The sequence below is a fragment of the Jaculus jaculus genome, chromosome 5 (assembly GCF_020740685.1).
Source record: "Jaculus jaculus isolate mJacJac1 chromosome 5, mJacJac1.mat.Y.cur, whole genome shotgun sequence".
NCBI lineage: Eukaryota > Metazoa > Chordata > Mammalia > Rodentia > Dipodidae > Jaculus > Jaculus jaculus.
The window spans coordinates 156,703,519-156,718,767 of NC_059106.1; the positions used below are offsets into that span (position 1 = coordinate 156,703,519).

The window sequence follows — 15,249 nt, forward strand, 5'->3', positions numbered from 1 at the left end:
TGAAGAGAATGGGAATGTGGTCTTCATCACAACAGGGCCAGTGGGATTCCAGAAGGAATCCAGAGGGAAGACTTCATCTCAGAATGGTCACATTTCTCAATAATGTGAATCGTAGCAGTCAAATCCTGACCTGCAAGATGTAAGTCTCAAGAAAAACTGCTTAATAAATCAATGAAAGCAAAACACCTTTGCTTAATGCTCAGCTGCTTAGCCCACCACACTCTTCCTCAAAAGGTAGATGGGAGCCGGGCGTGGTGATGCACACCTTAATCCCAGCACTCGGGAGGCAGAGATAGGAGGATTGCCATGAGTTTGAGGACACCCTGAGACTACATAGTGAATTCCAGGTTAGTGTGGACTACAGTGAGACCCTATCTCGAAAAACCAAAAAAAAAAACGTAGATGGTTTGAGAAAGCACAACTCAAAAGCAGCCAGGTGTGGTGGTGCACACCTTTAATCCCAGCACTAGGGAGGCTGAGACAGGAGGATCAGTTCAATGCCACCCTGAGACTACGGAGTGAATCCATCTTAGCCTGGGCTAGAGTGAGAGTGTACCTCGTAAAACCAACACAACAACAAACACAAAAGCCTTACAAAAATAAACATTTATTATCAAAAGAATATAAAGTTAAAATCTCCTTGAAATATACAACTTTAAAAATATGGCCTTCCCAAAGCAGGTCAATTTTATACTTTAGGGAACTTAGTAAAACACCATTCTATACATCAGTCAGCAAACACTGGAGGAATTCATGTATTCAGCCATACATAATTGTGCTATGACCTATACAGAGAACTTTAAGTATCTTCATCTGTGCTTATCAAAACTATCACAGATTTTTTTTTTTCACATCTTAGCTTTAATGTCCATGAATCTGCCCTGTATCTCTACGTATCCCCTAAACTTGAGGAATTTCCTCTGAAGGACAATGAATCCCGAGAGAGGAAGGGCCTTGCCTACCTGAGCCACATGAGCTTGGTGGTCCTTGGTACACACAGTCCCCTGAGCTTATTATTTGTTGGCCACTTAAATAAAGTTCTTTAAATTTTTCTTGTTCATAGACTAAGCAAATGAATTGACTTTATCACCTCACACTTTCCCTGAAAACCTTAACTCAAACTTGTAGAACCTCAAGTTCTGGGCACAGGTCAGTGGGGTGGGAGGCGTCAACAGCAGGAGCCAATCAGGTGGCTGAGGAGATGACGTCCTTGCAGAACATGACAATGGCCTCACGATCCGCTGAGTCCTCCGCAGCCTCACAGACCATCTGGATGTGGGCTGAGAGGGTCTCTGGGCACTGGGCCCCCAGCCAGATGTCCTTCACATACAGAGACACCAGGAATGCTGCAGAGGCTGAGGAAGAGTTGACAAGGCTGTTAGGATGAGCTCGCTCTCAGCTGGAAAACAAGACACTGCCACAATGCTCCAGGCCTTTCCCAAGTAGCTGCCAAAACCTGTAGCCACAGGAGGGGTGTGGAGGGAAACCAATTTTCCCTGAGCTGCTCTTATGTCATGCACCTTTCTAGTGATGCAAGTGTAGAAGGCTAAAATTGAAGCTGCTATAAGCTCTTTCCTGATCTTCCTGGGCTGAGCCCCGTGCGAAGGGCCAGCACTGCCTTGAGAAGCCCAGACCACTTCTTGCTGCCTCCCCAGCGTGGGCGAGGAAGCGCAGGCTTTCCCCGCAAGAACGCTCAGCTCCTCCGGCGGCAGTGAGCTCCATCCAGCCTGGCTGGCCTTTCCTGCGACGTGAGAGGGGGGCCACCCTCCCAGATGGAGGAGTCCATGCCTGCCGACCCTCTCACAGCTCACTCCTACGTTCAAACCTTTGGGTGCGTGCTAAATGAGTGTGTATTTATGTAGATAAACACATCTGCGTTTGCTGCGCACATGCTTGCCTGGCTATCACGTGATGTGCAGGCCCTCACTTGGGCTGCTCAGCAGGGAGGAGTCCCTGGGGGCACCCTGAGGCTCTGAAGGGGCTTCTGTCTCCATGAACATGACTGTCACCAACGAGGCAAGATGTCCTCGCCCTTACGTTCACTGCCGCATGGTGAGCCTTGCAACTCCCACCATACTACGCCGAGGCACCAAACTGAGTAAGACTGTGACAGGGCCCGACACGTAGGAAGAGCTCAGTGCCGCCTGCCCCGGCACCCATGCCATGCATCTCTCCAGCTTCCGACCCGAGAACCCGCATTACCTCGTGTCGCTTCATCCTCCTCGTTCAGAGAAGCCACACACAGGGCCTCCGCTGCTAGGTGGAAGGGGTTCTTCATCTGGCCCTGGGCCACCAGTAACCGCAACATGACGGTGTTGAACAGGCAGGCGACGTCCTGCGTAGGTCCCACCAGGCCCGTGGCACTGCAGAGGTGACTATACAGTTTAAACAGGCCACTCTTCATGGCACTGTCCCTGAGAAGGTCAGACACCACCACCGAGTGTGGCAAAATGTGGCTCTTGAGCCAGCCAAGGAGTCCTGCAGCCTCTGCCCTGGGGAGCTGGCATTTGGCCACTGACCGCAGCACCCAGCTGGCCACTAGGGAAGCAGCTGCATGCCCGGGCCCCAGCGCTTCATGCTCTGGGGTAGCTCCTGAGCCCTCAGGCTTCTGAGCGGGTTCAGGGTCAAGGGCCACAGGCCCCCAGTGGGTCAGTATGGACCTCAGGAGGCCCTTGCATGTCTCCAAAGTGGCTGCTTCCAGCTCTCGCTCAGCTGTCTCCTCCTCCTCCCCAGGCCGCCTCTTTCGACCGCGCTGGCCTTTGGCTCGAGCTGCAATCACAGGCCTGTTCTTATCCTTGAGCATCTCTGTTCAGCAGAGAAAAGGCAGTGAGGCCGGTGTCCTCGTGCCCAGGCAGACCCTCCCCAGGGAGAAGGGGCAGCTTGCAGGTTCTGAGCACCTGGCTCTGCTCCTACGAACCTCTCCCTGCTTACACTGACACAGCACACAACTACTATTATATAATGCACTCATGAACACAGGAAGAAAGCTGGGTACCGTGGTGTGTGCCCACAGACCCTGCTGCTCAGGAGGCTGAGGCATGAGGATGGAGACAGCCTTGGCCAACACAGCCAGAATCCCACCACAGGAAAGAATGAACAAAGGAAAGAATGAACACGCACTGAACCAGGTCACTCAGCTCTACGAGGAAACAAGCCCATAGGTGGCAGCACCACGGCCTGAGTCTAGGAAGCCCATTCCCCTGCAGTCTATTCCTCGGATTCCAGCTTACTACAGGTGGGAACAAGTCACTCTCGGCTACTTCCTGTACAGCTGAGCACCGATGCTCAGTGTAATGACGTGGAGATTCTGTGTGTTTGCATGTATGTGTGGTATGCAAGTTCACAGGTCTGCGGGCATACATGCACATGTGTGGAGGCCAGAGGACAACCCTGGGTGTTATCCTCAGGGACACTATCTACCCTCTCTTTGAAGCAGGGCCTCTCATTAGTCTGGAACTCACTATTTATTTATTTATTTGGTTTTTCGAGGTAGGGTCTCACTCTGGTCCAGGCTGACCTGGAATTAACTCTGTCATCTCAGGGTGGCCTTGAACTCATGGCAATCCTACCTCTGCCTCTGGAGTGCTGGGATTACAGGTGTGCACCACCACGCCCGGCTGGAACTCACTATTTAGACAGTGCTGTCCAGTGAGCTCCAGAGATGCCTGTCTCTGCCTCTCCATCTTGGAAACCATGATGTATGGCATTTATCTGAATTCTAGAAATAGAACTCAAGTTCTTATGTCTCATGCAAAGCAAACACTTTACCAACAGCCATTTACTGGTCCCATGTTTTGTTTGTTTTCTCCCTTGGGTTTATGGAGGTAGGGTCTTGCTCTAGCCTAGGCTGACCTGGAACTCACTCTGCAGTTCCAGGCTGCCCTCAAATTCATGGTGTTCCTCCTACTCAGCCTTATGGTTTGGGTCTTAACCCAGTGGCAATGCTCGAGGCAGGGGTTATGTGAGGGCTCTGATTTGTGATCGTTAATCTTTTCATGTACTTATAGCTGAGCGGGCTGTTGGGAGAAGGCAGAAACTTTAGGAGATGGGGTGTAACTGGGGGGTTACTGTGAGCATGCCCTTGACAGAATGACTTGTTCTAGGCCCCCTTTCCCCTCTTCCTCTCCGTGCTTCCTGACTGCCAAGAGGCGAGTAGCCACGTGCTCCACACGACGACGTTATACCTTGACAGAGACCCAGATCAATGGAGCAAGCGACTGTGGACCAAAACGTGTGAAGGAAGGAGCCCAGAGATTGAAATCTTTGCTTCTGGAAGTTGGTTTTCTCAGGTATCTCATCATAAAGACAGCAAGCCCACTGACACACTCAGGTACTGACTTATCTAAAGCCGAAAGCTCCTAAGTATCAAGGCTGGAATTCCAGTGCAGGCCTCCTCTCTTCCTTCTCTGTGCTGTGTTAGCTTTGGAAACCAGCTCCGGCAGGGGAGGTGCTGGCTGCTCTGGGTAGTAAGGCAGCTGGGGGAAGTCACAGGGACTAGACTTACTCATGAGGTCCCTGACTTGGTACTTCTCAATGGCTGCTCTCAAGTCTCCCTGAAGCTGGATGTCTCTCTCGATGAGGCTCCACTTGTATAAGAGGGTCAGGACATCTCTGGTGGACAGCACTGTCTCGTTCACAGTGAAGCGGCCCATGTCCTTGAAGGCCTGCATGACAGTGGCCCGGTACCTCAGCACTGACTCGAGCGTCTCAAAGAAGTTGGTCAGTTGGGTGGAGGCCAAAGAGGGTCTGTTTGGAAGCCAATGTTAGTTATACTGAGCAAAAACTAGTTTCCTATCCTGGTAGCTGGCAGTCCAGGACTGGAGTGGAGTCACACATATTTCATCCAAGAAGACTTTACACCCAGGGTGGGCTCTAGAATGCAGAAGGGGCAAAGGCCCTCTGGGGAGGCCTTGAATCTGGTGTCTGCTACAGAAAGAGACATCTCTTTGGAAACCTAGGTGCAACAGGGAAGGTGGGCAGAAAGCTTGAGGGTCAGGGCCCTCCACTCCAGGATGCCAAGTCCTCTCCAGCCCAGGAGCTGTCACACTTGAGAATTCACAGCCAGGCAGCTCCAGGGCCAGCATCACCCCACAGGCAAAGCCTGTCTGATGTTCCTGGAGGAAACAGATCTTTCTGATCTCTTAAGACCCTCTGTGCTCCACACAAGTTTAGAAGCAAAACCATCATGTCCAAGGGCCACTGGTTCTCAGGCAGCAACATGCCTGGCAACTCGGAAGCCAGAGGCACAACCACCCAGCAGGGTCTTAATTCGGAACAACACAAAACTAAATGTTCTCTCTTATCAAGAGTCTCACTCCGAGCACTGCCTGCCAGCAGTCCTGTGCTTGTCCGCGCACACCAGGTCGTACAAGGTACTTCCTGTAATATAGCAGCATATTTCCTATGACACGGAGAAATCTGAGAACTTAGCTCTCTGGAGAAACCAAGAGCCTGAATCCTAGATCAGATGTGAGTTCTGCAGGCCAGCAAAGGCAGCAACAACAGTTTGGGAGGACCATCTTAGGCCAAGGTCACAGAAAACATGTTCTCTGAAATTCATGTTCATTTTGGGTTGTACAAGCATGCTAGGTTTTCAAGGCCCCAATGAGTAGTCGTATAAGGTTGAAATAAAAAGAAAGACATAGCCTGGCATGGTGGCGCACGCCTTTAATCCCAATACTGGGAGGCAGAGGTAGGTGGATTACTGTGAGTTTGAAGCCAGCCTGAGACGACACATTGAATTCCAGGTCAGCAAAAAAGCAGCAACAACAAAAAAGAAAGGCATAAAACATATGGATCCAGAAGCCACCTCCACCTGAAGTGAGCACTGTGGTTAGATCCACCCCAGACCATGGAACCAGCCTGTGGCATTACAGCAGAGGCACTGTGTCCACAGATGACAGAAAAGAATTAATACGTGTCAACGGTCACCACAGCATTACACCGCAACAGGAGGGCACACCTTGGCAGGAGTAGGCTCACCTCAGGTGCTTTGTGAGCGTGATAAGGACATACAGGAACTCATTGACCAAATGCAGGGCAAGCAGCTTCCGGGGCTCCCGGGAGCCGGCCTGTTGAGGTGGTCGACTCTCCTCCTCCATGCCTTTGTCTCCCAGGTTGGTCACCCACAGGGTATGCAGCAAGGAGATCACGTTAGAGAGCAGCTGGGTCTCCAGAAACCTAAAACCAAGCATGGCAACGGACTGTCGTGCTGCACCCTTCCACGTTGGCAAGGCCAGTCTGTGGAGGTCGGTCAGGACAGGACAATGGAGGCAGGTAATCCAATCTGCTCAATGACCCCCCCCACCCCCACCACAAAAGCAAAACCTCTAAATAAGAACAGGGTGCTTAACGTAGAAACCCAGTCTGAATGCAGGACAAGGCGCCCAGGCTACTTTCTACCCTAGGTAGGAAGGACTGCCCGAAGCCCCTCCACCACCACAGTAGCGGCTGTCTTCGTACGCCAGCAGCTTAAACTACAGTACATAAAGGTATTAGCCAGCTACATTGTTTTGAAAACCTGAAACAGTTTTAAACTTGTGGATCTTGGAAAACACAAGCCTTCTTCTTTTAGAATTACTCCCAGTGATCCTCCTGCCTAGTCTCTTGAGTGCTGGGATTACAGGTATGCCTCGCAGGAAATATTTTAGACAAATATTAAAAAAAAAAAAAAAACTAAAGAAGTTGCTGACCCCTAGGCTTTTAATAATTGCTCTGTGAGGACACAGCTCAAGCTCTGGTGATGTCAGGAATGACAGACTCTTCTACCCCAGCCCCTCCACACCAGAGCATGGGATTGTCACCGAGAGCTCAGACCTGCCCCACACAGCACTTCAACAAGCCCTCTGGAACTAGAGGCTTCGGGTTCCTACTTAAAGGAAGGTGCAGTCATTCATGCCTAAGATGACAGGACGCTATGACCTTGTATTGCCAGAGGCAATAAAGCGAACTGAAGTGGAGGTGGGAACTGCGCATGACACAGAAAAACAAGATTTAAGTGACAAAAAGGCCCTTTTGCCAATACCAGGAGCTGGGCTGTCGGCATTGTGGGACACAAGAGCACACCGCTTCAAAGAACGTGGTTTTATTGCACATTCTAACTGATACTAAAGCCTGTAGGACGTATCAATCATGTCACCACCCCACCTTCAGACACAGACGTCTCATGAGAAAGGTACTTACTTATCCTCAAGGACGTGCAAAATCCATGTTAAAAGGCTGTAGTCCCGGATGACTTCGTAGGCAGATCTGGCAACCAGGGCAGCGTTCTGTAGAATTTCTAGAATCCAATTCTGAAAATCCAAAACAAGTAGAAAAACCAAACAATCAAAGAATTGGTTTTTTTTTTAGTTAATTAATTAATTTTTTAGGAGACAGTGCCTTACTCTGTAGCCCAGGCTGGCCTGAAACTCACAATCCTAAGAAGTGCTAGGATTACAAGCGTGAGCCACCAGGCCTAGCTTCAGAGGAGTAATGTAAAGAAGGGACTGACATGGTGGCAGGAGAGATGGCTTAATGGTTAAGATGTTTGCCTGTGAAGCCAAAGGACCCAGGTTCAATTCCCTAGAACACATGTAAGCTAGATACACAGGGGGCATATGTGTCTGGAGTTCGTTTGCAGTGTCTACAGGTCCTGGTGGGCCAATTCTCTCTGCCTGTCTCCTTTCTCTCTCTCTCTCTCTGCTTGCAAATAAATAAAAATTATTAAAAATATTTATTAAGCTGGGCATGGTGGCAAATGCCTTTAATCCCAGCACTTGGGAGGCAGACATAGGAGAATCGCCGTGAGATCAAGGCCACCCTGAGACTCCGTAGTGAATTCCAGGTCAGCCTGGGCTAGAGTGAGACCCTACCTTGAAAAAAAAAATATTAAAAAAACCGAATGGACTGGCATGCTGTGATTGCAGGTGGCTCCTGCAAACAAGGACTGCTGTGCTAAGTCTGTCAGTATGATGGCTATGAAGGACAGTCCTTTAACCACCAAGGACAGCCAGAGGACACCCTTCCAGCAACTGAAAGGCCTGGGAGATTACCACTTCTGCTAGCCCATCGTGGAACCAACCCAAAGGTAAAGATACATCACAAAGAACACATGGCACAGATATTCAGTGACCAAGCTGGGAGAGTATGTGTACCCCAGAATTTTCACCCAACTGTGAGGTGTTGGGGCCACTTTGTCCCATTTCACCCACCTAAATTAGGGGGCCATAAGCACGGGATTGTCCTGAGCCATTCACTGAAACAACCACAGAAATCTCAGGTCATAAAAACAGAAAGTTACGGGCTGGAGAGATCGCTTGCCCGTGAAGCCTAAGGACCCCGGTTCGAGGCTTGGTTCCCCAGGTCCCACGTTAGCCAGATGCACAAGGGGGCGGACGCGTCTGGAGTTCGTTTGCAGAGGCTGGAAGCCCTGGCGCGCCCATTCTCTCTCTCCCTCTATCTGTCTTTCTCTCTGTGTCTGTCGCTCTCAAATAAATAAAATAAATAAATAAATAAACAAACAGAAAGCTACCATACTTAATCAGATTCATTCCAATATGGTCCTAATCCTGACTCACTGGCCCCACCTCCACTTTTACATTAAGACAAAAATAAGAGCCCACCAGACTGAATTATCAAGATATCAAGTCTTTTCCTACTTACTTCTTCCAACAACCTGTGCATTTAGAAAACAAACAGTAGCTATGGGTTCCAGGAGACAGGAAAAATGTAAAAGTTTTTGATAACTAGGTGAGGTAGGCAGCTGCAATTCCCAATTCCCATTTTCTGCTGAGCGCCCTGCCCACATTAGAGGCAAATAAAGTCTTGTTTTGTTTTTTCGTGGTAGGGTCTCACTATGCCTTAACCGCTAAGCTGTCTCTCCAGCCCTCAAATAAAGTCTTTTAATTAATTAAAATCCATAGTGCTTTTGATGCAAAGCTTCCGTGAAAATTGCACGTTGTCATTAAATGATTTTGCTTCTCTTAAGCTAATAAACATGTGTAAATACAACTTCATTCAGAAGGTTACAAGCAGCCAGTTAAGAAAAACCTTGGTCCAGCTCAGGAAGCAAAAACTCAGTGCATAAGACATACGACACATGAAGTTAGTTATGTTCCAAAAGACAAGTAAGAACTTGCTTTGTTCAGTGCGTGTGGTGCGGTGCCCACACGTCTGTGCCGCTGCAGTGCCCACGTGCTTGCCTGCGGTGGCTGGAGCAAAACCTCAAGTGCCCTGCTCCATCGCTCTTGTCCTGCAGCACCCCTGCCAGGCTCTGCAATTCTCAGGTCTCTGCTCCCCTATGGGACTGGGGTTATAGGCACACATGGCCAACACCCAGCTATTTATATATATGGGTCCTGGAGATCAAATTCAAGCAGTCTCAGGTCCTCATGCTTGCACAGGGAATGCTCTTAACCACTGAACCATCACTCTAACACAGAACTTATGTTTTGTTATTTTTTTTAGTTTTTATTTATTTGCATGCGTGAGTGTGTGTGTGTGTGTGTGTGTGTGTGTGTGTGTGTACGTGCGCATGTGTATGGGCTGTCAGGTCTCTCTTTACTACAAAGCCATCTCTCCAGATCTAAGAACTTACAATGTGACAGTCTGCAAGCTGGTTTGCCTCAATAAACTAACAAGCCCCAAAACACCAAAGCCGGGTGTAGGGCTGTGCCAGTCAGGCTGGGAGGGGAAGTCACATGGACCTGACTTTCCCGTAAAGGAAGCCAGCAGAATCCACTCACCTGAGCCACTTCGTCGCACAAGGGGCTGCTGAAAAAGGACAGGATGATGTGGAAGACCCTTCTCCTGGCGCACAGCTCGTAGCACTGCTTGTCTCGAATCCCCTGCCGCAGGAGGCCCAGCACCCACTCTTGTTCCGCTTTGTGCTAACCCAGGCAGGAAGAAAGCACTGTTTAGTCAAACGTCCTTTACAGTCAACCCCTCAGGCACCACTGTTTTTCAGGGGATGATAAAACTAACACGTTAGTCTGGCCTGTGTCTGGCTATACTATTAAGCAATCTTGGATCTTGAGTGGGGAGACAGCTCAGTCTGCAAAGTGCTTGCCATGTGAGGATGAGGGCCCGAGTTCAACCTCCAGAACTCATGTAAAATGCAAGGCATGGTGGCAATTGCTTGTGCCGGGAGGCAGATAGAGGATCTATGGGCCAGTCAATAAAAAAAAAAAGGCGGCTCAGGAACGAGAGTTGTGCCTGTCCTATAGCCTCCTCGAGACACATATGCACCTGCACGCAAATGCACGCACACACAACCCTGAATCTCAACTCTGAGCCTTTTTTTTTTTTGGTTTTTCAAGGTAAGGTTTCATTCTAGCCCAGGCTGTCCTGGAATTCACTATGAGGTATCAGGGTGGCCTTGAATTCACCATGATCCTCCTGCCTCTGCCTTCCGGGTGCTGGGATTAAAGGTGTGTGCCACCATGCCTGGCTCTGATCCCACTTTTAAGTGACGAACTACAGACGAAGTCAAGCTTAAACACTGAGCTGTGTTTAGACCAGGTCCATGTTCTACACGAGATATTTAACACACAGCCCAGGGATTTAGTGGGGAAACATTAGAATGCCCTAAGGCTTGGGACTCTGACACATACTTAGTGTTAAGCAAGGCTTGAGAGATGCCATAGCAAATGTAAGGCGTGGCAGTCCTGACTACATGGCGCAGCAAGATCAGTGTCTCTCTGTGACCTTGCTCTATACTGCTATGCAACGGTATTAGCTGTGTGACCAGCTATATGCCTGGGAAAAACCCAAGACACAGTGGCTAAGTCATTTATTCCCGAGTCTCTGGGAGGCTGAGGACTTGGCCGTACTACCTCAAAGTCGGAGCTGTAGAAGAACTGGTAGAAGCCTGGCACTTTGCTCATGTTCAAGGACTCGTGTGACAGCAGGAACTTGCTGATCTTCCAGTACATGTGCTCCTCTGAAAACACAGGTCCACGGTCACTGACAGCAGGCCTACCCAGGACAGCCTGTGGCCTGGCAGTGTGAGTCAGGAGGGAAGGGAAGACACTGAGGGTATCAGACATGCACCTGGTCCTATGGAGCTTCTGACTACCGCAAATTCACAAGAATTACAAAGTGACCAGACATCTGAGGCCACTTCTGCATGTGGCTCAGAAACCACTGCTGGGTGCGACCATGTGGCCAACAGCATAGGGCCCACAGCACCTGCCGTCAGCCTCTCCCAGAAAGGAGCTGTTCCAAGACGAAGGCTGACTTCTGGGTCTAGAACACAATGCAGAGGTGGACAGACAGCTTCTCTTCCTGCTGCAGCTTCACAGCGCAGCTGAGGACTGCTGCTCCCCACACACGTCCCTCAGCATCAAGGCTGATAAGATAGCTATGACCACGTGCCTTGGGCTAAATTTAAAAGGGAGGCCATGACCATCAATATTATGAACCCTGGGGCTGGAGGGATGGCTCAGCACTTTAGGCGTTTGCATGCAAAGCCAAAGGACCCAGGTTTGATTCCCCAGGACCCACATTAGCCAGATGCAAAAGGGGACACATGCATCTGGAGTTTGTCTACAGTGGCTGGAGGCCCTGGTACGCCCATTCTCTCCCTCTCTCTTTCTCTGTCAAATAAATAAAAATAAAATATTTAAAAAAATATGAATTGACATGTTTTCATGACAGGCTCCCCTTTTTGGAAAGTCTGCCAAAGGTTATTTTGCTTCTTTCTCAAGTTTCCAGGGCAGGGAAAAACTATGTAATAAAAATGGTATGGAAGTACATGAAAATCAGACCAGAGTCCTAAGAGCAACCTGACTACAAACTGAGAGGCCTGGGGCATGCTGACTACTGAGGTGGGTAGGGGTGGCATTCAGCCAGTGGGGAGCTGAGGGAAATGAGTTCAGGGCTATTTTGTCACCTGAGGTAGGAGCACGCTAGACTGAAGAACCCCCTGGCGTTAATATTCTATCGCTTTTCTCCAAATAGCCACAAAGGCCTTGTGATGAGTTAATTATCTCCCACCTGCTCTGCCTGCAGAGGCGGCCCTGCTCCCCTGTGGGTAACCAACAGGAGCTATTCTCTGACACCTTGGGTTACACCTACATGTACTCGCCAGCCGAGGACCCTGAGCTACACACACGGTGGCTTCTGCTAAGCACGGACCAGTAACTGACAACACAGGTGACAACAGAGGTGACGGAGCAGCTGCAAACAAGGACGGTGCGTGCTGGACCAAGTTCAATGCACGGGTCCTGCCGTCCTCGCAGTAATCCCGAGGCAGGGCGGCTCTCACCACGCTTACTGTGCCGTGAGTGAGGGGCACGATCAGTCCCAGGCAGCCAGGCTGGGGTTTCTCAATGTGGACACATCACCCTGTGCCGCGATCAGCCTGGATTATGCCAGCTATACCTGCTTCTACCAGCATACCACCGTACACACCTTTTCAGATCGTGGATTTCACCTCATAGAGGCCTTCAGGGAGCTTCCTCACCACTGTCCTGCCCACTACCCACGGGCACGGGCTCCTCCCAGTGCTTCAGCCTTGCACACAATGAAAGAACAGGCCGTTCTCATGAATGTGTCACTCACTGCGTGTGAGGGGTTAAGTCTAAGAACAGGACTTGCTCAACCTCAACCTCATTTTACCCATTTCTCTCAACGAGATTCTATAGGGTACCTGGTTTCAAGATCTGCTGGGCTGCCTTGGCGATGAAGAGGGCCAAGGTAAAAGGAAGTCGAAGGTTTGGAGTTCGAATACCATTTCGGACAACATCCAACAGGTGTAGAACCTGAACAGGGAAGGAAGAGCAGACGAGCCGTCTGAGGACGTGACTGGGTTGCCACGCCGCAGCGCGCTCCTGCTAGACGAGAAGCCGCGGTGGGGGACGTCCCGCCCGCCCCTCCCAGTGACGCTTTGCCTTTTCCTTTTAGGAGGCAAGCCTGTGCCCACTGGCTGAGGACAGACACCATGCTCTGAGTCACTCCTGTCCCTGTCCAGCACGGCACACAGGTTTCTGGGGGAGGGAGGTGTCACAGAAAAAGCCACCAAGTTCTAATCGGACACATTTAGCAGAAGCCAAACCGTTCTGTCTAACCGTAAGAGGGCAGCGTGGAGGGAACCTGCTTTGCTCTCTCCAGGGGCTTGGCAACCCAAGGTGAAACCCAATCCCAAGGTGAAGAGGTCCCTCCTTTACAAAGGTTTATGGCAAGCCGGACGTGGTGGTGCACACCTTTAATCCAAGCACTTGGGAGGCAGAGGTAGGAGGATCACTGTGAGTTCGAGGCCACCCCTGAGACTACACAGGGAATTCCAGGTCAGCCTGGGCTAGAGTGAGACCCTACCTTGAAAAAAAAAAAAAAAAGTTCAGGGCAGCACGTCCTCTCGGTGTTCCTCCTGAAGCCCTCCTCCCTGTCCAAGGGGATGGCCTCCGAAACCAGCCAGACCCACGCTCATCCCCACACCACAATGCTCTTTCCTACTCACCTGGGCCTGCTCCCGGAAGCGAGCCCCCTCCAGGTGTGAGTAGTAGGCCGCCAGGACACAATAGGCTGCGGCTCGCATCTGGGGGTCATAGCTGCTGAGGGCTGCTGCAGTCAGGCCCAGAGCATTTGAATCCAAAAACTTCCGGCAATCCACCACAAACTCTACAATTTAACATTAAACACACAATGCTATTTAACGATTCTTATGCAATCAGGAGAATTTATGTGAGCTACACATGTTGGACTCAAGGAAGAAGTCTCTTTAGCTTCTCCAACTGCTGCTGTTGTGGGACAAAGTGCATTCCTTTCTGAGCAGTAAGTACCGTGTCTTTGCTTCTGAGATGCTGATTCTGCCCTAATTGGTTATTTCCTTACTTCTTACAAACACCCAAGAAGACAGAGGCTAGCAGAGACAGCCGTGAGACACCCCTGCGAGATCCCAGTGCACCAACAGAACAAGAACACGGCAAAAGCATCGGCTTCCAGGCCCAGGCTCCACACAGAGACCCGGCCCAGCATGTCTGCAATGGCTGGTGAACATTTCGGAGTAACTCACCAAGACTGAGCGAAGCAGCAATCCAAAAATCATGCTAGGGGCTAGGAACTTGGGACATAACTCAGAGGCAGAACAGGCATGGACAATGTGCAAGACCTTGGGGTGATCCCCAGCACTGAAGAATAAACAAAGCTTGCTGGTAGCATCCACTTACTATTTGTGAGGCCTCACGACACCCTGACCACTCTGGGAGAAGGCAAAGGCAAAACAGAGAGGAGTCAGGGTCAGCCGTGTGGAGGGCCAACCTCACCCAGCTGCTGAGGCTTGCTCCTCACTAACAGAGCTCCTAACATTGCAGCTCCTCTTCAACGAGAACTTGGGTCTTTTTTACAAGAAATTCTGTCAAAAAACCCCTCAAAACAAAGATATGTCACATTACCGAGAAGTGACTGTCTAGCCAGGATAACTACCATGATGATCCTCTTTATGTTGGGTGACTACTGACCCGGCTAGGAACCAGCACAAGCCAACTAAAATGAGTGGCCCAAATGAATACTTAGGATATACTACCAGAAAACAGACAACAATAGGGGCAATTTTAAAGCCAGAGGGAAGATGGAACATGTTAAGTAGAGAGAGGGAAGAAATGAAGATCCAAACCAGCTTCCAGAGGAGCAGCCAGGTAGCTAGAGATGAAAGTATTGCTGGGTAGGATTAGACACTGAGGGATAAAGGCCAGCGATTAGACAGTAAGAGAAAGCTATCCAAACTGAAACAGAGAAAAAAAAAAAATTAAAAACTACAAACGATCATTAGTGGGCAGTGGGCTAACTTCAAGGAGAAAGAACTGAGGTCCTTGGAAAAAAATTCAGAATAGCTGAGATGTCCCCAGGTTGGACCCAAACAGTGGATATACACAGCCAAGCAGCTCAAGGAACACACGCACCGAAACCAAGGAGAACCACAACCAAGGAGTCATAATCGAACTGATAAACAGCAGCCATGTAACACACAGAAGTAAAGGTAAAAATCACGGCAGATTTCTGACGCCCCACCCCACCCCTGGATTCTGGACTTTAACTTGTCAAAGAATACACAAAAGACTGTTGAGTTTCCATATTAAACTCTTTGCTTTCATGCTCAGAGAATTATGAACAAATTTCTCTGCTATATATCTGGGCAACAATGCACCCCAAAGATCAGTGTAGTATCGTTTTTAAGTATTAAAAAGAAAACTGCCAAAAAACAAACACCCCCAAAACTCAAAACTAGCCACGAAGGAGTTTTCAAAAGTTAGGATGTTTTTCAGACATTTA

The 15,249-nt window shown here is 49.7% G+C and overlaps 1 protein-coding gene across 3 annotated transcripts in view; it reads right to left on the bottom strand.

Annotated features, from left to right (window-relative positions):
• Nucleotides 1–591: 591 nt before the first annotated feature.
• Nucleotides 592–15,249, bottom strand: part of Urb1 (URB1 ribosome biogenesis homolog) — a 63,794-nt gene continuing 49,136 nt past the window's right edge. Inside the window, exons 31-39 of one of the 3 annotated variants that reach the window (XM_004654440.2) lie at nucleotides 13,439–13,599; nucleotides 12,632–12,743; nucleotides 10,815–10,921; nucleotides 9,726–9,869; nucleotides 7,183–7,292; nucleotides 5,983–6,180; nucleotides 4,505–4,746; nucleotides 2,203–2,805; nucleotides 592–1,355 (exon numbers count right to left, since the gene is read on the bottom strand). In XM_004654440.2, coding sequence (XP_004654497.2) covers nucleotides 1,186–1,355; nucleotides 2,203–2,805; nucleotides 4,505–4,746; nucleotides 5,983–6,180; nucleotides 7,183–7,292; nucleotides 9,726–9,869; nucleotides 10,815–10,921; nucleotides 12,632–12,743; nucleotides 13,439–13,599 — 1,847 coding nt within the window. In that variant the 3' untranslated portion in view covers nucleotides 592–1,185. Of the gene's footprint in view, nucleotides 1,356–2,202; nucleotides 2,806–4,504; nucleotides 4,747–5,982; nucleotides 6,181–7,182; nucleotides 7,293–9,725; nucleotides 9,870–10,814; nucleotides 10,922–12,631; nucleotides 12,744–13,438; nucleotides 13,600–15,249 lie in introns of those variants that run through there. The other 2 variants (XM_045149420.1, XM_045149421.1) reach the window with 2 other exon arrangements.